This window comes from Polypterus senegalus, chromosome 17, assembly GCF_016835505.1.
Source record: "Polypterus senegalus isolate Bchr_013 chromosome 17, ASM1683550v1, whole genome shotgun sequence".
Lineage (NCBI taxonomy): Eukaryota > Metazoa > Chordata > Cladistia > Polypteriformes > Polypteridae > Polypterus > Polypterus senegalus.
Window position 1 is genome coordinate 90,297,118 of NC_053170.1, and position 22,704 is coordinate 90,319,821.

Consider the following 22,704-nt stretch of genomic DNA (forward strand, 5'->3'; position numbering starts at 1 on the left):
TAACATTAAATAATATGCTGGTGAAGGACTGTGCAAACGAATAGAAAGTAAATGTTACGTTATTTTTAAAATATTTCCTTTTCTTTTTCATAACTTCTTTAACATACTTCTTCTCCGCTGCGAAGCGCGGGTATTTTGCTAGTTGATTACTAAATGAAAAAGGTTACAGATACAGTTGATGTCATCTTAAATTAGTGAGATATTTTACTCAATTTAAAAGATGAAACACTCGAATGTTGAAACACACAATTACATAAAGTTGGGCGGTATTGGTGGTTCTGAGACTAAGGATCTGCGCTGGTATCCTGAAGGTTGCCGGTTCAAATCCCAGTCACTGCCTTAAAGAGATCCTACTCTGCTGGGCCTTTAACCTTCAATTGCTCCAGGGGCGCTGTACAATGGCTGACCCTGTGCTCTGATGTGAAAACTAACAAATTCCTAATACGAGAAATTGTATAAAGCAAAATAAAGAAGGAAAAAAAAAAATCTTAAATCGGCACATAACATTAAGTAACACTAGCAGTCGGCATTGATCATAAACCGTCACATTCAATCGGGTACACATCAACACTAGCTCATAGGATCATCAGGCCATATTTCATATTTCATATTTCAGGCCATACTAGCTTCTCCAGTATTATTTTCATGTTTACCTTAACATTGATCTTGAACGTATCACAATTCTTATTTAGAGAAAAGCCAAGCAAAATGACCCCCTTTTATTGGCTAACTAAAAAGATTACAATATGCAAGCTTTCAAGGCAACTCAGGCCCCTTTCTTTAGGTAAGATGTGCCCTGAGTTGCCTTGAAAGCTTGCATATTGTAATCTTTTTAGTTAGCCAATAAAAGGGGGTCATTTTGCTTGGCTTTTCTCTACATTCATAATGGCTAACACGGTACAACACCCTAGTACTACAATTCTTATTTATAAGGTTTTATTATTAGTACTGGAAGTAAATCTGTTTTGCATTGTGGGTTTTCGCAGGTCACACAATCCTACTACACCGCACCCAGTTTAGGAACATTGTGTTTTAGAGATTCTTTCCAGATTTTTTGACAAGTAAAAGAATGTGAGGTTATGCCAGCCATAAATGGAGCAAGACTTAACACAGCTGCTTTCCCAAGCCGCATGGTTCACTGCAGTGTATTCATTCATAGAAATATCGAAAAGACCATTTTGTAATCCTGTACTATTCCCTGGTATATGAATAGTTCCTGATGAAAGGGATGCAGGCAGATTGTATGAACCTTTATCAGCCATTTGAACAGGAGGGTTTGATACCATTGAACAATTCTGATTCTTAGGGGTCATCTCTTTTCAATATGGTTTAAGTGACCACTGAACAATTAAAGCTTTTGAATTTTTTTTTTTTAAAATTGTTTTACACAATGATTGACTATGCAAATTTCACAGTGCCTTAAAAAAAGGAATCGCAGGCTGAAAAATGGACCTTTTAGAATCATATGGAGGCGCCGACTTGGATCTGAATGATTTTATATTTTATGCTGCTGCTGCTGCCACATGACTGGCTAAATGCATGGATAATCAGGTGTAAGGTGTTCCTAGTAATGTGCTCATGGAGTGTAGAATGACAGTCAATCAATCAATCAACATTTATTTATATAGCACATATTCATACAAAAAAAATGTAGCTCAAAGTGCTTTACAAAATGAATAGAAAAATAGAAGACACAATAAAAAATAAACATAAGTCAACATTAATTAACATAGAATAAGAATAAGGTCCGATGGCCAGAGTGGACAGAAAAAACAAAAAGAAAACTCCAAAGGCTGGAGAAAAAAAAAATAAAATCTGTAGGGGTTCCAGACCAAGAGACCGCCCAGTCCCCTCTGGGCAATCTACTTAACATAAGTCAAACAGTCCTCTTTGTATTTAGGGTTTTCATGGAAGGACCTGATGATGATGATGGTCACGTAGACTTCTGGCTTTCAGTCCATCAATGTTGGAGCATCAGGATGCTTTGAGTAGGTGGAGGTGGCGCAGAAACTGGAAAACGAAAAACAGAAGAGAGAGTAGGGGTCAGTATGGATTTTTATAGGTAGATAGACATGTAAGCCATTATATGATCAATAGATTGAAGTGGCACTATATATATATCTATATATATATATTTGTTCTTTATTTAGTCTTATACAGCTTCTCGTATTAGGAATTTGTTAGTTTTCGCATACCCCTTAGGGGTCAGAGCGCAGGGTCAGCCATTGTACAGCGCCCCTGAAGGTTAAGGGCCTTGCTCAAGCGCCCAGCAGAGTAGGATCTCTTTTGGAGGTGATGGGGAATCGAACTGGCAACCTTCAGGACACCAGCGCAGAACCTTAGCCTCAGAACCACCACTCTATCTATCTATCTATATGATAGATAGATAAGGGAAAGATAGAAACATGGATAGAAGTTTCAAGTTAGTTATACTCATTAATCTTGGTAAGTTGCATGACAACAAGTTTGATTAGGACTGCAAGTAAGAATTTCATTCTTCTCTGTACACATTATAATAATAACCTTATAAACCCTAGAATTGGATCATGTACAGTATATATGTTCAGTAAATGGATGCACGGATGGAAACAAGTGTATCTTTTTGTTTATAAGTCACAGTGGATAGTAACATAAATATCTCCCTGGCCATGTTCACTTTTTTACAAAATGGAAGATATTAGGTGATCTTTATAAAAAAAGAGGCTGAAGTGGCACTTGTGGAAGTGAGAAGGCCGGTTCTTGAATTATGAAAACTGTGTTATTTCTTTGTATTCAGTACACTCGTGTACTGTGAGCAGCAAGCAGGAGCCAGACAGCTGTCTTTAATTGAGACCTTTTATTTTCTTACGCATGTGTAGCTGATACACACACACACACACACACAGTCAAGGGAGTGTGAGGGAGAAAGAAAAGGAAAATGTACAATATAAAAAATGTCTACTTTGCTGTGAGCCTTTTGGACCTTACAATTCTAGGCGATGGCTGCCCATTTAGATAATCCCAGCTCTTAGATACTCTGTCAGTTCTGACTCGGTTACTTACGCTCAGACAACCTGGGTTTATAATCTCCAACTGGAGTTTAGAAAGTAATTGGCTGCAGATAACCTTAGGATTCCAAGTAGTGCTCTCCCTCGAAAGCCTCCAACCTGACAAACAAACTCATATGAAGCGAGCTGGCCAGTACTAGCAGCCTTTGGGCCTCTTCTCTCTCTCACTAGACATGAATTGCCAGCCAGATTTTGTAAGATAATCCGTGCAAACACTTACAGGAAATGGAAATGTCGAGATGAACACAGCCTAATTCTCACTGAACAAATTTGAAGCACCACAATAAAAACCAGGATTGGCACCGACCTGCTCTCCCGAATTTAGGAAACTGTGAATGACCAGACAATGATACCATTACACATGAATACAGCGTGGTGTAGTGGTTAAGGCTTTGGACTTCAAACCCTGAGGCTGTGGGTGCATATCCTGACTCTGTTTTGACCCAGAGTAAGTCACGTCACCTGCCTGTGCTCAGACTGGAATAAAACAAAAGAAATATAGCGGATTGTATTTCAGATGTTGTAAGCTGCTTGGATGAAGGAGTCTGGTAAATAAGTAAATGTAGATACAGCAGGACTAGCATCCATCACTTGCCACATTTTACAAGACAATGACAATCAGTCATTTATATAATGTAACCAGTAGGCGCCCCCAAATTCCAAACCCAATAATGCCCAACACAGTCAGTGGGTTCAACATGCACACAAATAGTTAAACACAGCCCAAACACCATACCAACACTAAAGTTTTCTTCTCTCCTTCCACCTCCGGTTGAGTGTTCCCCGCTGCCTAGCGACTTTGACTCCTCGAGATAAGGCAGCAGGCGCCTTTTATACTGGACCTGGAACAGCTTCTGGCGACCTGGCATGGCTCATGGGGTGTTCTTCTGGGTTGTGTCAGAAATATGGTAATCCTTCCCCGACAGCGCACCCCCTTGCGGCACCCATGGACCCTGACTGGGCCACCCTTCTGAACTCCAGTTCCTATGGACCCCTGTGGATGTCCAAGCTGGGAAGCCCCCAGCAGACCACTGCTACCTGACGTATGGGGGGCTTTAACTGCTCCTGGCCTCCAGCTCCTGCTTGTCCATCCCCTGGCACCTTCCATTTTATCCCAAAGTCATACCATCACCAGCCGGGATGTCCGTCTGTCCTCTGTGGCACTCACAATAAATTATTAGGAAAATACAATAATGATGATCACATCAGGAGAATATAAAATGCATTTATGAATTTTTTTTTTTTTTATTGTGGATTAAACTATACAAAAGTTAAACCATTCTCAAATTAACTTAGTAACTTTAATGAAGATTTAAGAAATCAATTTTAATGTTAAAATCAATTCTACCAATTGTTATTGCTGTTATTAAATTTTAGCAAAGCAAAATGAATATGAAAATATTGACTCTTGCATTAATAATACCATGTTGCTGCTGTGCTTGCAATTCTCACAATAATAGTAATAATAAAAAGGTGACCAAAAACTGCAGCGGACTGTCGCCCTGCCCGTGATTTGTTCCTGCCTTGCACCCTGTGTTGGCTGGGATTGGCTCCAGCAGACCCCCGTGACCCTGTGGTTGGCATATGGTGGGTTGGATAATGGATTGATGGTGATTTAAAAAAAAAAAAAGTATGCTTAAAAAAACAATTTTGGTCAAAATCCACCAGATGGCACATTTGAATCCAGAAACCATTTGTGAACCATTCATGCCTCCCTTTTCTGCAGACATTTCCCCTTTACTGGTTTATTGGATAGTCAGACCAGCCCAGCACATAAAATAATAAAGCTACAAAATGTATAGTCAAGGATGCAGTTACTTGGAAGGACACGATTTATTAAAACATTAAGCTCTTTTTTTACTTTCATGCCCACTACTTGGAAATGAATGCTAAATGAATGCCTTACAATCTTGATTTACTTGCTGTAGGCAGCCTGAGCACAAGTAAGTAAGGTGGGCACACATACTCAACCTGGATACAGCAGGCGATTAGTTGTACCGCGGCTGGACCACAAACTTGTATGTATAATCTTTAGACTGGCATGGGAAGTTATATGTCGATGTCCCATTGAAAGACAGGACAGCCTGGCTGTTTTTGAATTCCTGGATTGCAAACACATAGTTGTCTTTGCAAATAGACAGAATAAGATTATTGTAGACGAAGGAAGCTGATGAAGGAGAGGGACCACTAAGTGTTGCAGTTGGAAATGACTCACAATAGTAGCCCATGTGTCTACAGCTCTTCATAGAATTGTGGACTGCACTTGTCCAGGACACCTTTCGTGTTACAAATAGCTGACTCATATAGGTGGGGGTTTGGAAGGTTTCAGCTATGGAAATTTCGCTAATGTGGAATCCCTCATGACGATAGTACATTTGTGGGTAACTTTTCATGCCTCTATACAAGGAACACCAGGAGGATGAGGTGTAGATCCTGGATACAAAATCTTCACTCACCCTTTTTAGACTTTGTTTGAGTTTTTGGGGAGGTACAGTGTGGAACTGGTATGCTTCTAAGAGTTTAGACTGGAAGAGCAGCATGTGGTTTTTGTAGACAGAAGAATTGAATGGGATATCAAAAAGATTCTCAGGAGAGATCATTGGGAAACGAATCTTTTGCAACAGTGACTCCTCTGTCAGAAGGAGGGAACTGCTGTTTAGGTCCTCTCGCTGACGATTGGCTATGATCCAGCGCTCGACCCCCATGAAGAGATATTCTTCACTGGGTGTCACCACATCAGAGCGGGAGAGCAGAGCTTCTAAAATGGCTGCAGGCAGTTCATCCCAAAGACTGGAGTTGATGAGTGCCTCACAGTTCCAGGCAAGGAACCGTACACAGTTTTCTTGAAGAATGAGGTCATTGGTGCTGATGGCATACTTAAGCAGGGATACTGTAGTCTGGAAGGTGTTGTCTTCTGGGATCATCCAGGTGAAGAGATCAGCAGTATACTCCTTTAGTTTAACAACATTATACTCGGATGCTAGCATGTGGAAACATACCGCCATAGTAGAGGGGATGTCTATGCTCCTCTTGTACAGAAACCTGCAGCAAGAGCAAAAGAAAAGAGGTTATGGTTAGTTATAGTTCAGAATATATTGAGCATCAGATAACCCCCTTAAAAGAGGCTTTGAAAGTTTATTTACAATTTTCTATTTTAGCTCTAGTTTTTAGAAATTTGAGATCTGAAGTCTGAGATCTTCCTCCTCTTAAAAGTCATGAAGAGCTGACACAACATAGAAACCAAGTCTGAACAAAGAGCCGTTCCATCACAGGACATACTAATGCCCACACCAGGCCAGTTAATCTATTTTTATTATCTTTGTGATGTAGCTGGAAAACCAGACTACCTGGGAAAAAAAACCAACTAGATGCAATACAAACATGGAAACTCCACACAGACCATGGCCAGGCCACACACACACACAGCTGTGCTTGAAAGTTTGTGAACCCGTTAGAATTTTTTTATATTTCTCCATAAATATGACCTAAAACATCATCAGATTTTCACTCAAGTCCTAAAAGTAGATAAAGAGAAACCAGTTAAACAAATGAGACAAAAATATTATACTTGGTCATTTATTTATTGAGGAAAATGATTGAATATTACATATTTGTGAGTGGCAAAAGTATGTGAACCTCTAGGATTAGCAGTTAGTTTGAAGGTGAAATTCGAGTCCGGTGGGATGCCAATCAGGTGTGAGTGGGCACCCTGTGTTATTTAAAGAACAGGATCTATCAAAGTCTGCTCTTCACAACACACGTTTGTGGAAGTGTATCATGGCACGAACAAAGGAGATTTCTGAGGACCTCACAAAAAGAGTTGTTGATGCTCATCAGGCTGGAAAAGGTTACAAAACCATCTCTAAAGAGTTAGGACTCCACCAATCCACAGTCAGACAGATTGTGTACCAATGGGGAAATTCAAGACCATTGTTCACCCTCCCAGGAGTGGTCGACCAACAAAGATCACTCCAAGAGCAAGGCGTGTAATAGTCGGCGAGGTCACAAAGGACCCCAGGGTAACTTCTAAGCAACTGAAGGCCTCTCTCACATTGGCTAATGTTCATGTTCATGAGTCCACCATCAGGAGAACACTGAACAACAATGGTGTGCATGGCAGGGTTGCAAGGAGAAAGCCACTGCTCTCCAAAAAAAAACATTGCTGCTCGTCTGCAGTTTGCTAAAGATCACGTGGACAAACCAGAAGGCTATTGGAAGAATGTTTTGTGGACGGATGAGACCAAAATAGAACTTTTTGGTTTAAATGAAAAGCGTTCTGTTTGGAGAAAGGAAAACACTGCATTCCAGCATAAAAACCTTATCCCATCTGTGAAACATGGTGGTGGTAGTATCATGGTTTGGGCCTGTTTTGCTGCATCTGGGCCAGGACGGCTTGCCTTCATTGATGGAACAATGAATTCTGAATTATATCAGAGAATTCTAAAGGAAAATGTCAGGACATCTGTCCATGAACTGAATCTCAAGAGAAGGTGGGTCATGCAGCAAGACAACGACCCTAAGCACACAAGTCGTTCTACCAAAGAATGGTTCAAGAAGAATAAAGTGAATGTTTTGGAATGGCCAAGTCAAAGTCCTGACCTTAATCCAATCGAAATGTTGTGGAAGGACCTGAAGTGAGCAGTTCATGTGAGGAAACCCACCAACATCCCAGAGTTGAAGCTGTTCTGTATGGAGGAATGGGCGAAAATTCCTCCAAGCCGGTGTGCAGGAATGAGCAAAAGTTACCATAAACGTTTAGTTGCAGTTATTGGGGGGTCACACCAGATACTGAAAGCAAAGGTTCACATACTTTTGCCACTCACAAATATGTAATATTCAATTATTTTTGTCTCATCTGTTTAACTGGTTTCTCTTTATCTACTTTTAGGACTTGAGAGAAAATCTGATGATGTTTTATTTCATATTTATGCAGAAATATAGAAAATTCTAAAGGGTTCACAAACGTTCAAGCACCACTGTAAGCACACAAGCCAGGCTAATTAACTTAAACTGCTTGTCTTTGAGATGTGAGATTTGATCTGGAGTACTCTGAGGACCCAAACACACACACACACACACACACGAAATACAAGCAAATGCAATTTAGATTGTGCCTAAGTCAAGATTCAAGCCTAGAGCTCAGGTGCCATGAGAAAGCAGTGCTAGTCACTGTGCCTCCCATTTCAGAATACTTTAAAATTGTTTATAGGATCATTATTTACAAATATCATTTTTTTTTAAATTGGAAAACTAGCATGTTAAGTAACTTAATTTCTCTCAAGTTTTTTCTGGTCTTACTCAATGAAATCTTGGACCATCGGGAAGCAACTGCTGTGGACCTTCATGGTGTAGTTGTAAGACTGCTGCATTCTCTTGAGAAAGTCATTTCCCGGCCCCAGAGACAGTATGAGCTTGTGGGCACACAGACTTTCAGACACGTTAGGATCCTCAATAGACACAACTTTGATTATCATGTCGCAATCCTTTTGGCTTTTATAAAGCATTTTCAGTTCCTCTGCCAGGTCAGACTGATGGTCCATTTTGTATGTTGTGGTGGATCTTGTGTCTATCTCTATAAAAAAAAAAAAAAGTCAGCAGAAAATCTCACCAAGCAGAAATGAAACAAAAACCTTTCGATTCCCTTGGAGACTGGGCACACTGGCATGTCAATGGTAGCACAAAAAATAATAATGCGATAAAGATTTTAAATCCCAAAGGTAAGATAGACAGGCAGACCTTGACATGCTTACGTTGTGGAGGACTAAGACTCTTACCTGAACAGCATGCTTATTCAAAGGGATGGAAGTGGGGGGTCTTAATAGGACATATGAAGACTTGTGTTTCTATTGTTACTCTTTATTTAGCAGACGCTAAGATGACTTACAAAAGTAAGCCATAATGCATACAATGAGCAATTACAAAATGAATAGTTAAGCAGCCCCTACGTACAAGGCTTTAAATTAAGCACAAGTGTAGTGCCACAGTGACCCCCAATGCTAGATTAAAAAAAAAACCAACAACTCAAAAACTGAAAGTCAAGTAGAGGGGTACAAAGTCGAACCAGTTTCGGGATTGTAGCACGGCCACATAGGGGATTTTATTTTGGTGTGAGTATGTCCTGTTGAGTGATTGCTAAATGTGGACAACAACACTGGCCGTGCAGAATCCATCCATCCATCCATTTCCTAACCCGCTGAATCCGAACACAGGGTCACGGGGGTCTGCTGGAGCCAATCCCAGCCAACACAGGGCACAAGGCAGGAACCAATCCTGAGCAGGGTGCCAACCCACTGCAGGACACACACACAAACACCAAGCACACACTAGGGCCAATTCAGAATCGCCAGTCCACCTAACCTGCATGTCTTTGGATTGTGGGAGGAAACCGGAGTGCCCGGAGGAAACCCACGCAGACACGGGGAGAACATGCAAACTCAGGACCCGGGAAGCGAACCCAGGACTCCTAACTGCGAGGCAGCAGCGCTACCACTGCGCCACCGTGCCGCCCCCGTGCAGAATCCTGTTTGTAAATTGGGGTCTGTGTCTTTAAATAGCTTTGCACGGATTTGGAGGGGCTTGTGGGATGTGTAGTTTGTGTTTTGTAGGCACTGTACAGTTAAAACTAGAAGAGAAGGACGTGGCGGGACTTTTTGATTGTTCCCTTATCCGATCGACTCCACCATCGGCAGCACTTAAACCTGTTATTAACTGGGTAAAGGATGGTGCACGGCCACTGGATTTAAGGACAGCGGTGGGTTCTTTTTCCTCCTAATCCAGTCCACCGGTGCTGTTTGAGAAGAGGCACAACTCCGACGACTATTCTGCCTTTGGACTCTGGTGGTAGGGCTGCAGTTGATTAAAAGGGAGTATTCTGGCACATCTTTCCATCCTTTAACCATCACAGGGGGTCCTCAGGTTACGACACAGTTCTGTTCCTACAACAGTGATGTAACCCAAATTTTGGTGTAAGTCGAAACACACCCTAGCTTAAGTCACTTACCTATCCTAACACATTTGCAAAATCATGATCTACAACATGGGCGGCACGGTGGTGCAGTGGGTAGCGCTGCTGCCTCGCAGTAAGGAGACCTGGGTTCACTTCCCAGGTCCTGCGTGGAGTTTGCATGTTCTCCCCGTATCTGTGTGGGTTTCCTCCCACAGTCCAAAGACATGCAGGTTAGGTGCATTGGCGTTTCTAAATTGTCCCTAGTGTGTGCTTGGTGTTTGGGTGTGTGTGTGTGCCCTGCGTTGGGTTGGCGCCCTGCCCAGGCTTTGCTTCCTGCCTTGCGCTCTGTGTTGGCTGGGATTGGCTCCAGCAGACCCCCGTGACCCTGTAGTTAGGATATAGCAGGTTGGATGATGGATGGATAATCTAGAACATAAAAACACAACTAAACTAAATGACAAAAAATGAGTGATGGCTTCTGATCTCTTTAAAATATCTAATTTCACTTCCATCGTGATGGCTTTCCTCTTCTTTGAAGCAAACCATCTGAAGACTCTGACTGTCGTTTAGGAGCCATGATAAGGGCCAAAAAGTCGCCAACCAAAGCAACACAAACGGATCACTTCCTCTGCGCCCAACCAAACTAGTTTGCCAACTCCCTCACTCATACCCCGCGTTACTGCGTATTCTTCCGCCGCGCGCAACCAAACTAGTTCGCCCACGTAGTCTGTAAGTACGACTCTAACGGCGTAAGCCGAAACTCTCACTTCTCAATTTTTTTTTACGTTTTTATGGGAGTGAGCGTTGTAAACTCGAAACATCGTATGTCGAGACGTTGTAACCCGAGGACCCCCTGTATTTATATTTCCCTATCCACTTTCATCACCTACAGTAAAGACTTTTTCCAGGGCTGTAAATATCGTCATATGGGGGTTTCTTTGTGGTATTTGTTTGGTACTGGTGTCATTATTTTTCTTTACCGTGTTTGTAAGCTCTTATTATAGTAAATAAGGTATATTCATATATTTCTTTGTTAGATATGTTTAATCTATATGGGCATTTTCCTGGGGTGGTGTTAATATTCAGGTGACAGGGTGGAAGTACTTTAGGGCTTAGGTGTTGGCCTGATTCTATCCATCCCTCATTTTAAAAAGCGTAGCGGCTTCTTTGCTACGCAAATCTGGTGGCAACCAATCGGAGGTTCCCTACAGGATGTATCATAAAGTGGCGCTTGAGCATCAGTAGATTGGGAGCGTATTGAATGGTCATGGGAAACTCACTCCACAGATAGGAATCAAGAACTGAGAAGTGCTGTCCAGGTATGGCACACTTGGCAAAAAGAGGAGCAGTCAACAAACTTGTTGAACAAGAAAACAATAACTAAATAAAGAACTCGAATAAATATTCTCATAGAGAGGAGTGGGGAGACCAGAGCCTGTAGGTGTTGAGAATCAGAAAGGCCAAGGCTGGTGGGTTAAATGATGCCACGTGAGGCAAGGCACATCTTTGCTGCCCCTGCAACATGTGTATTCTTCTTAAGAATGAATAGATACATTTAATCCACATATAATATGTACCTGTGTTGCAATACAGGGTTTATAATGCAATACTCAAAAATGTGATAAAAAATCAAAAATGAGCATCACCAACTCTTTTTGTGAGGTCCTCAGAAATCTCCTTTGTTCCTGCCATGATACACTTCCACAAACGTGTGTTGTGAAGAGCAGACTTTGATAGATCCTGTTCTTTAAATAACACAGGGTGCCCACTCACAGCTGATTGGCATCCCACCGGACTCGAATTTCACCTTCAAACTAACTGCCAATCCCTGAGGTTCACATACTTTTGCCACTCACAAATATGTAATATTCGATCATTTTCCTCATTAGATAGATAGATAGATAGATACTTTATTAATCCCAAGGGGAAATTCACATAATCCAGCAGCAGTATACTGATACAAAAAACAATATTAAATTAAATAGTAATAAAAATGAAAAGAATTAAAATAAAATTAATGTTCGCATTTACTCCCCCGGGTGGAATTGAAGAGTCGCATAGTGTGGGGTCTCCTCAGTCTGTCAGTGGAGCAGGACGGTGACAAAAGTCTGTCACTGAAGCTGCTCCTCTGTCTGGAGATGACACTGTTCAGTGGATGCAGTGGATTCTTCATGATTGACAGGAGTTTGCTTAATGCCCGTCGCTCTGCCACAGATGTCAAACTGTCCAACTTTAATCCTACAATAGAGCCTGCATTCTTAATAAGTTAGTCCAGGCGTGAGGCGTCTTTCTTCTTTATGCTGCCTCCCCAGCACACCACCGCGTAGAAGAGGGCACTCGCCACAACCGTCTGGTAGAACATCTGCAGCATCTTACTGCAGATGTTGAAAGATGCCAACCTTCTCAGAAAGTAAAGTCTGCTTTGACCTTTCTTACACAGAGCATCAGTATTGGCAGTCCAGTCCAATTTGTCATCCAGCTGCACTCCCAGATAACCAAGTATAATATTTTTGTCTCATTTGTTTAACTGGTTTCTCTTTATCTACTTTTAGAACTTGAGTGAAAATCTGATGATGTTTTAGGTCGTATTTATGCAGAAATATAGAAAATTCTAACGGGTCCACAAACTTTCAAGCACCACTGTAAGCACACAAGCCAGGCTAATTAACTTAAACTGCTTGTCTTTGAGATGTGAGATTTGATCTGGAGTACTCTGAGGACCCAAACACACACACACACACACACGAAATACAAGCAAATGCAATTTAGATTGTGCCTAAGTCAAGATTCAAGCCTAGAGCTCAGGTGCCATGAGAAAGCAGTGCTAATCACTGTGCCACCCATTTCAGAATACTTTAAAATTGTTTATAGGATCATTATTTACAAATATAATTTTTTTAAATTGGAAAACTAGCATGTTAAGTAACTTAATTTCTCTCATGTTTTTTCTGGTCTTACTCAATGAAATCTTATACCATCGGGAGGCAACTGCTGTCATATTTAAGCAGAAATACAGAAAATTCTAAAGGGTTCACAAACTTTCAAGCACAACTGTATGCCAGCCCACAATCGGATTAAGCAGATAGATGGCACAGAGGCAGAAGTGAGCCCAAGTAGAGAGATTCGTCCATCCATCCATTTTCCAACCCGCTGAATCCGAACACAGGGTCACGGGGGTCTGCTGGAGCCAATCCCAGCCAACACAGGGCACAAGGCAGGAACCAATCCCGGGCAGGGTGCCAACCCTCCGCAGGACACACACAAACACACCCAGCACACACTAGGGCCAATTTAGAATTGCCATTCCACCTAACCTGCATGTCTTTGGACTGTGGGAGGAAAGACACGGGGAGAACATGCAAACTCCACGCAGGGAGGACCCGGGAAGCAAACCTGGGTCTCCTAACTGCGAGGCAGCAGTGCCACCATGCCGCCCGTAGAGAGATTTTTTTTCCTTTATTATTCTTTTCCTAATGAGCAGTAGTCTTTATGCAGAGCTAAAAGGAAAACACTCTTAGTTTGGCTAGCAGAATTATTCCCGACTCTTCACAAACGCCCCATTAAATGAATGTTAGTCGCTTCCTTCTTGATGTCAGTATTCAGTGTCTCAGATGATTTGGCAAGAGTAATGAACCATTTCACTTAATAGTTTTAGAATCGGTAATCACAGGAGAACAACCAGGCCCAAGAATTGACTGCTGCTCTCCTACGAAAGTGCTCAATCAGAGGACCCAAGGGGTGTCCTATTAATAGTACTTTACGTGCCCTAATACTGCAAATGTGTTCTCATTTCTGTGTTTCTACTCGATTGGATGTGCCCGCCCGTGTGTGTGTGTGTGTGGATGAGTCCTATACTCTGTCCAAGACTGGTTTCTACTTTCTGCTGCCAGCCCCCTTGAACCTGAATTGCATTAAGCAGCCTTAGGAATGTTATGTCATTGAGAATTCGCGATCGTTTCCTCGTCTGCTTCTCGCTGAGCTACCTGCAGGCCGCAAAACAAAATTCCCATGAAGATATCAACCAGTACATCAATCGGAAGCAACAACAATTATTCAGGATGCCTTCGTCCCAAATGTTCTTTATGGAGTCATCTTCCCTGATTAGAAAGACCACCGCATGAGCCTTTGCCCTCGCTGGCTTCCCCCTGTGCAGCCATGAAGTGCCACCTTCTCATTTTCGGTTCCTTTAGGCTGCTCTGCCGTCTGCTCTGTTGCAGGCTAATTAGGGTCATTACACTCCGTTACCATGGCAGCAGACGTGTTAAACACCGCACATGACCTCCTGTCAACTGCTTCTCTTGCGTCACCCCTCTCAAAACGAATCTGTTCCTTAAATGCAGTCCTCAACGACTGCTGGGAGCTTTCCATTTTGGCTCACAGTTAATGAGCTAACCCAGACGGAGTGGTTTACTGTAGAAAGTACGGGCTGTGAAATTCTGGATGTTTTAAAAAAAAAAAAAAAATCAAGCGTTCAGGGGATTGGTGTATAATTGAGTCAGAATGCTGTGTTGACACCCAGAGAAAAGCGCACGATTACATACTTTAACCAGCCTCCGCAGACTCTCTGGCCCAGAAGCTCTACCGTATTCTCGTGCTGGCAATCTGAACCACAGTGGCCAGGGTGAAGAATTAAAAAGGCTAATTTATAAGATAAATGTTGTGACAGTAAGCCTCGATTTTTCTTGGGCAGCCATGAATGCTTTTCTTTCCCTACAGTGGATTCAGAAAGTATTCAGGCCCCTTCGTTTTCTGCATATTTTACTGAGTGGTAAATATAAATTATAAATGGATAAACTTGACATTTATGTCCAATCTAAACTCTGTGGTGAGTGGCTGGGGCTGCTACCCAGCCGGGACGCCCAGGAGGACCAGAGGAGGGCTTGCACCTCCTCCAGACCACGAAGGGGTGACCGCCCTGGTGGCTTTAGCTTCAAAGCTCTGTACCCGTGGTCACCGCCAGGGGGCACCCCGATACCTACGGAGCCCTGGACCTCGGCACTTGCGCCACAACCAGAAGTGCTGGGAGGAAGAGAATCGGGGACACCCGGAGTGCTTCGGGATGCAGAGCCGGTGCTTCCGCCACGCTGGGGGGTGCCGGTGGAAGATTGCCGGGACGGGTGTGTATAAAAGGGGATGCCTCCCTCCATTCGAAGCTGGAGTCGGGCGGAAGAGGACAGAGGCGGCCTGAAGAGTAAAGGCATTGTGAAGAGAGGCCTGGACTTTGGGGTGGTTGGTGCGGCGGCACTGGGTTTGTGTGTGCCTTCACTGTATATAGTCTGTAAATAAACGTGTGTTGGGTGACAAAACGATGTCTGCCTGTCTGTGTTTCCCACAACTCATTAAACATTAATGACAAACTGAAAACATGCTTTCTCAAAGATTTACAAATTTGTTCAGAATCCAACACTGGAATCTCTCATTTATTACGTGTATTTTTAGACCCTGTACTGTGGCACTCCAAATTGTGCTCCAGTGCCTTCTGTTTTGCCATCCAGAACGTGATTGGTATCCACCTGTGGCAAACTGAAATGACTGGACATCATTTAGAAAGGCACACCTGTCTCTGTGTGTTGAACGTCCACAATTCACACTGCATGTCAGGACAAAAACCAACCCACGAAGTCCAAGGAACTCTCTGTAGACCTCGAGCTGTGGTGAGGCCTAGATCAGGGTAAGGGAAGAAACCCATTTCTAAAGCTTTGAGTGTTCCTGGGAGCACAGTGGCCTCAATGATCATGAAATGGAAGAACTTTGTAACCACCAGGACTCATCCTAGAGGTGGCCATCCAACCAAAACTGGGTAACTGGGCAAGAAGAGCCTCGGACAGTCAGGTACACCAAGAATCAATCCAATGTTCATTCTATCAGAGCACCTGCTGAGGTGGGAGAACCTATCCAGATGACGACCATCTCGGGAGCGCTCCACCAATCAGGTGTGTTATGGGCGAGTAGCTAGACGCAGACCACTCTTGACTAAAAGGCGTATGACAGTTTAAAGGACTCGGAGAGAACGGTGTGATCTGACAAAAATTGACCTCTTTGGGTGGAACTCCAAGCACCATGTCTGGTGAAGACAAGGCACTGCTCATCACTTGCCTAATGCCATCCTTACAGTGAAGCATGTTGGAAGGCAGCATCATGCTATGGCGGTGCCTCTCAGCGAAAGGGACATGATAACTGGGGGGAGTAGGATGAATGCAGCTAAATCGAGAGGTCCTGCCCCAGAGTGCACGCCACCTTAGACCTCTTGGCATGACAAGGACCCAAAGCGTACAGAGCCCTGCCAAAAGGGGCTTCTACAAAGTACTGAATGAAAGGGCCTAAATACTTCTATGAGTGAGACGTTTCAGTTTTTGATTTTTAGTAAATTTACAAGCCTTTCTGAAAACACAACATACAGTGGTGTGAAAAACTATTTGCCCCCTTCCCGATTTCTTATTCTTTTGCATGTTTGTCACCCAAAATGTTTCTGATCATCAAACACATTTAACCATTAGTCAAATATAACACAAGTAAACACAAAATGCAGTTTTTAAATGATGGTTTTTATTATTTAGGGAGAAAAAAAAATCCAAACCTACATAGCCCTGTGTGAAAAAGTAATTGCCCCCTGAACCTAATAACTGGTTGGCCACCCTTAGCAGCAATAACTGCAATCAAGCAGGATAACTTGCAATGAGTCTTTTACGGCGCTCTGGAGGAATTTTGGCCCACTCATCTTTGCAGAATTGTTGTAATTCAGCTTTATTTGAGGGTTTTCTAGCATGAACCGCCTTTTTGAGGTCATGCCATAGCATCTCAATTGGATTCAGGTCAGGACTTTGACTAGGCCACTCCAAAGTCTTCATTTTGTTTTTCTTCAGCCATTCAGAGGTGGATTTGCTGGTGTGTTTTGGGTCATTGTCCTGTTGCAGCACCCAAGATCTCTTCAGCTTGAGACGAACAGATGGCCGGACATTCTCCTTCAGGATTTTTTGGTAGACAGTAGAATTCATGGTTCCATCTATCACAGCAAGCCTTCCAGGTCCTGAAGCAGTAAAACAACCCCAGACCATCACACTACCACCACCATATTTTACTGTTGGTATGATGTTCTTTTTCTGAAATGCTGTGTTCCTTTTACGCCAGATGCAACGGGACATTTGCCTTCCAAAAAGTTCACCTTTTGTCTCATCAGTCCACAAGCTATTTTCCCAAAAGTCTTAGCAATCATTGAGATGTTTCTTAGCAAAACTGAGACGAGCCCTAATGTTCTTTTTGCTTAACAGCGTCTTGGAAATCTGCCATGCAGGCCGTTTTTGCCCAGTCTCTCTCTTATGGTGGAGTCGTGAACACTGACCTTAATTGAGGCAAGTGAGGCCTGCAGTTCTTTAGACGTTGTCCTGGGGTCTTTTGTGACCTCTCGGATGAGTCGTCTCTGCGCTCTTGGGGTAATTTTGGTCGGCCGGCCACTCCTGGGAAGGTTCACCACTGTTCCATGTTTTTGCCATTTGTGGATAATGGCTCTCACTGTGGTTCGCTGGAGTCCCAAAGCTTTAGAAATGGCTTTATAACCTTTACCAGACTGATAGATCTCAATTACTTCTGTTCTCATTTGTTCCTGAATTTCTTTGGATCTTGGCATGATGTCTAGCTTTTGAGGTGCTTTTGGTCAACTTCTCTGTGTCAGGCAGCTCCTATTGAAGTGATTTCTTGATTGAAACAGGGGTGGCAGTAATCAGGCCTGGGGGTGGCTACGGAAATTGAACTCAGGTGTGATACACCACAGATTTTTTTTTCTCCCTACATAATAAAAACCATCATTTAAAAACTGCATTTTGTGTTTACTTGTGTTATATTTGACTAATGGTTAAATGTGTTTGATGATCAGAAACATTTTGTGTGACAAACATGCAAAAGAATAAGAAATCAGGAAGGGGGCAAATAGTTTTTCACACCACTGTATGTTCACTTTGTCGTTACGGATTATTAAAGGTAGGTGGATGGAGAAATTTGTCATTTTTGCCCAGTCAGTCATTGTCCAACCCGCTATATCCTAACACAGGGGTCTGCTAAAGCCAATGCCTGGCAGCACAGGGCGCAAGGCAGGGAACAAACCACACACACACACACACACACCAAGCACATATCAGGGACAATTTAGGATCACCAATGCACCTCACCTGCATGTCTTTGGACTGTGGGAGGAAACCGGAGCGCAGACACGGGGAGAACATACAAATTACACTCAGGGAGGACCCAGGAAACGAACCCGTGTCTCCTAACTGCGAGGCAGCAGCGCTACCCACTGCGCCACCGTGCCGCCTAAAATGAAATCTGCTCAATAGAATGTGCAGGAAGTGAAGAGGACCGAGTAGTTTATGAATCCACTGTAGGAACTATAAATAAGGCTGCTGGGTTGAAATTAGTATTTATAGACGTTTATTGAATGACTGTTTAGTACATTTGTAACAATTCTGTTTTAATGAAAGTGAATTTATTGATAGTAAGCATACTGCTAATTCTTTGTATGGCGTTCTGTACAGTAATAACAAATATAAGTTGAAAAATGAAATGCAACATATCCATAACATAATAGCCTAACATAAACAGAGAGACGTCATTTGATTTTTACATAATAAACATGTTGACAGAGTGACTTTACGACTCGCACTGCTTACACTGATGTGGATTTAAACTTCACAGCAGCGCAGCTCTTGCAACATTTCTGTGGACAGTTGGTCAGACTGGTAATGCCTACCCTCCTTACAGTATGAAACACACTGTGGCAGTAAAAAAAAAATTTTACGAACTGTAATATACTTTTAATTGTGTAACGCAGATGTTATCTGAATTTTAAAAAAAAATGCTTTGTGTGTGTTGCGTTGATGTGTCTTAGGGTTAGTAGGGTTTGCAGCACCCTGTATGAACAAGCTGTCAGTGCCCACTGGGCATTTATTTGTTACAGTGTAGCAGTGCTACAAATGAAAGGACTCCATTTCCCAGCTGCCCTGAGGGAATTGCCCTGATTGGACGTCTGAGGAGAACGCAAGGGCTGCTGGGGACAAGAGGGGCCGGTGGGAATCTTAAAAGGGAGCCGGCTAAGCAGTAAAGGAAGTCCGTTTCTTGTGTTGGTGTTCACTCGTCTGTCCAGTCCACAGTACCACTTGTTGGAATATCATGTCTACCCTGGATCGTCATTCCTGCAAGGATGTGTGGGGTGTCTTGTGCCTGCCTGTCGTGTCAGTCGTGTTGGATTGGTCATCGTGCTTCATCCCAAATCTCATCCCCCCTCCCGGTAGGACTGTGTTGACACATCACTTACAGAAAGCTGATCCATTTCATCCGTTACCACTGCATTTGGACTGCGCCAGGGACTTTGTGCGAGTGTTTATTGTTCTGTTGGTAGCTTATATTGTCAAGCGGGAAAGAGAGGGTTTTCTGTCTATTTTTTTGCTGATATTTTTGTTTAAGTTAATATACAGAATTAAGGGCGGGCACAGTGGCGCAGTGGGTAGCGCTGCTGCGAGACCTGGATTCGCTTCCCGGGTCCTCCCTGCGTGGAGTTTGCATGTTCTCCCCGTGTCTGCGTGGGTTTCCTCCCACAGTCCAAAGACATGCAGGTGAGGTGCATTGGCGGTCCTAAATTGTGCTTGGTGTGTGTCCTGTGGTGGGCTGGCGCCCTGCCCGGGGTTTGTTTCCTGCCTTGTGCCCGGTGTTGGCTGGGATTGGCTCCAGCGTGACCCTGTCGTTAGGATATAGCGGGTTGGATAATGGATGGATATACAGAATTATTATTTTATACACTCTTACTTTGTGTCTCTGTGGGTCGGTGCATTGCTGCAGTCCACACCAAACAGCTAAACAGATCACCGTCCCTACGATGGTGTGATTCTGAGCCGCTACAACACAAGAGTCAGAAGCTGATACTATTAAGTCTTTCATAAAAATTGCAAGCATGTCTGACATAAAACCACAAATAATTGTAATACAACATGTACTGTACGTTAGCAATTTCAAAACCAGGTTTACGACAGAGCTACGGTAAATGCTGACTGAAATGCCAAGGGAGCACTGCATGCCGACCGACTGTAACACATAAGAAGTTCTATTCAAGTAGCTAGAGTGTTCTCATTCGCACACTAAATAGTAAATATTTTACTTGGCTGGCATCGGACACCCGCATCCTCCTTGTGTTGGCAGTCACTGACACCCCATCCTCCAGATCTACAACTGGCCAAAGAGGTCTCAGTTCCTCTGCAGTCGACATTATCCAGTAAGATGGACCCAGAGCCTGCAGCCAGAAACGAGAAGAAAACCAGTGAGTGCTGGCTCATTCATGTCTAGAAGACTCCTTTAGCGTAAAATTAGGGATGTCCTGTGAAAATGGCTCACCTGTCCCAAAAGCAGCCCCTGGAACAGCAGCAGTTGCGTTCCAGAATCCCAGGGAACGACACACCACGTTGGCATCCGCGATATCCCAGCTGTCATCGCACACTGTGCCCCACTGGCCTTGGTAGTAAACCTCCACACGCCCTTCATTGGGCTGTTGCCCACCTACCAGCCTGACATTACCATCCTTCAGAGCTATATATTAAAAAAAAAAAAAAAAGATAAATTATAACATCTTATATCTTCATAAAAGGGATGAAAAACTGGGTGAGGGTATTACAATCAATGCTGTAAGTCTCGCATTACGTTTCACAGAGGTCATGAAACACTGGACATGATGGCCACCATTGAAACATCACCTGTTGACTCCCACGAGTGAGTCTTTGACAAAATGTCAAAAAAAAAAAAGTCAACAGGTTATAGTTGGAATTACAAAAAGACACAAACTTACGTGCGTTATTCTGAAAAAAATTCCAGTCCAGGCAATCTACAGGACAAGGAAAGAGAGACAATAGATGAAGAATCAGAGATCTGTGTGTGCAGGTACTTAGTAGTCAGAAGTGGTCTGTTTTACTCAGCCTCGCACTCGCACGTGGTGTGTGTCCTCCTGTCTGTCGCTGGAGTAGAGCCACACTCGAGAGCTTTGTGGGAGAGAAGATGAGATAAACATCGACCGCAGCAGCAGCCGCAGCAGGGCTTGGACAATGATGTCACCCTAACCCACCCAAAAAAAAAACCAACCCTTTACTACTCTTTTTCTCGGTACCCAAATGTGGCCATTGGTGCCACGGCCCACCTGCCAAGTTGTTTGCCTGCCTATGGTAAAGTCATCCTTGATGGAGGATCACAGGAATCATGGGAAAGAGGGGTCCTTTCATCGAACAGCGTTTCAGCCGTGGCATGGCCAAATGGGGAGGCAGCTAGATGGATGAGGTCTCCAGGACTCTAAAAATATCCAAACCTAATTATGTCATATCATCTACTGTTAAACCGTACTTCTAAAATTTTTTATTATTATGCTGTATTAAGGAATTGTTCTGTTCTGTGTATTGTATTGTATTGACCCCCTACTTTTGACACCCACTGCACGCCCAACCTACCTGGAAAGGGGTCTCTCTTTGAACTGCCTTTCCCGAGGTTTCTTCCATTTTTCCCTACGAGGTTTTTCCTTGTCTTCTCAGAGAGTCAAGGCTGGGGGGCTGTCAAAAGACAGGGCCTGTTAAAGCCCATTGCAGCACTTCCTGTGTGATTTTGGGCTCTACAAAAATAAACTGTATTGTATTGTATTGTACTCTTGTCCACGCAGTCGGTCAGTCAGTCTTCAGGTGCAGGTTGTACTTGTGTTTAGAGTCTGCACATTTTTGAACTCCTGGCAAACTGTGGTCCTGAATTGGACTAGCCGGCTTCTGGAAAGTGATGGCTGCCGGGATTAAAGCCTTTGCTGTCTTGTGCCCATTTTAGTGCTCAGCACGTAGTCAGTCTCGCACTCAGTCTGTGTTGGTCTTTTGAAACATCAGTGATCTGAATTCATTTGAAGCCAGCTCACATTCTGACTGCAATCTCCATAGAGGGTGTAGACTCCACTTCTATAGCCCTACACCTACACCTACACCCAGACCGCAGCATACGCACATTTATTAATTTCACGAACCGTTCGCACTCGGCTTGCATTTTCAAAAACCGTTCACATTCATACACTGCGTTATTTTCACGACTTTCTAATTTATTCTTAGTTTGTATTTTATTACAGCCCCTTGACATTTAGTAGCGCCACTAAAGTTTATGTCACTCAATGCTTGGTAACCAAGGCTGGATTAAGGACCCCCACAGGTCCCTGGGTGACTTGGTGAGTAGAGCTCCTTAAGGCCTTGTTCACACGGGCGTGAAGTTTTTGGATAAACGAACTTGCTCTGAACGTCCTATATGGCGTTATTTCAGTGCCACTATTCTGAGCACACGTAAAAAAATATTGAGCGCACGTAAAAAGATTGCAAGTGCAAGTGTTGCATTTTGAAGAGAAATTTATTTTGAGCGTACAAAAGCTGAATTTGAGTGAACAAAATTAATTGCTGCGTGCAAAAAATGTATTTCAGTGTTTGCGCTTATCCATATACACACACACAATAGCACCCCCTCTCGCTCAGTTTTTTCATTTGCGCTTGCTCGCAATGTGTTGCTTGCGCTCACAACATTCTCTGCTGCGAGCGCTCAACTCTCTGTACACCGTTATAAGTGTGCCACAAAACCAACCAATCACAGACTTGGTTTCAAAAATTCTGATTGGCTCGTACGGTCTCCAATCAGCTCGCTAGCTGCTGCATTCCGGAAACAGTCAGTTGG

The 22,704-nt window shown here is 43.3% G+C and overlaps 1 protein-coding gene and 1 long non-coding RNA gene across 2 annotated transcripts in view; one reads left to right on the forward strand and one right to left on the reverse strand.

The window, feature by feature from the left end:
* Nucleotides 1–22,704, forward strand: part of LOC120518050 — a 94,647-nt gene that overhangs the window by 56,302 nt on the left and 15,641 nt on the right. The gene's annotated exons all lie outside the window — the stretch shown is intronic.
* The window catches only part of lgals3bp.3 (galectin 3 binding protein, tandem duplicate 3), a 22,343-nt gene continuing 3,945 nt past the window's right edge, over nucleotides 4,307–22,704 (reverse strand). The window contains exons 3-7 of the mRNA XM_039740606.1: nucleotides 20,816–20,851; nucleotides 20,368–20,559; nucleotides 20,135–20,266; nucleotides 8,346–8,619; nucleotides 4,307–6,089 (exon numbers count right to left, since the gene is read on the reverse strand). Of these exons, the coding sequence (XP_039596540.1) occupies nucleotides 5,036–6,089; nucleotides 8,346–8,619; nucleotides 20,135–20,266; nucleotides 20,368–20,559; nucleotides 20,816–20,851 (1,688 nt within the window). The 3' untranslated portion in view covers nucleotides 4,307–5,035. The remainder of the gene's footprint in view (nucleotides 6,090–8,345; nucleotides 8,620–20,134; nucleotides 20,267–20,367; nucleotides 20,560–20,815; nucleotides 20,852–22,704) is intronic.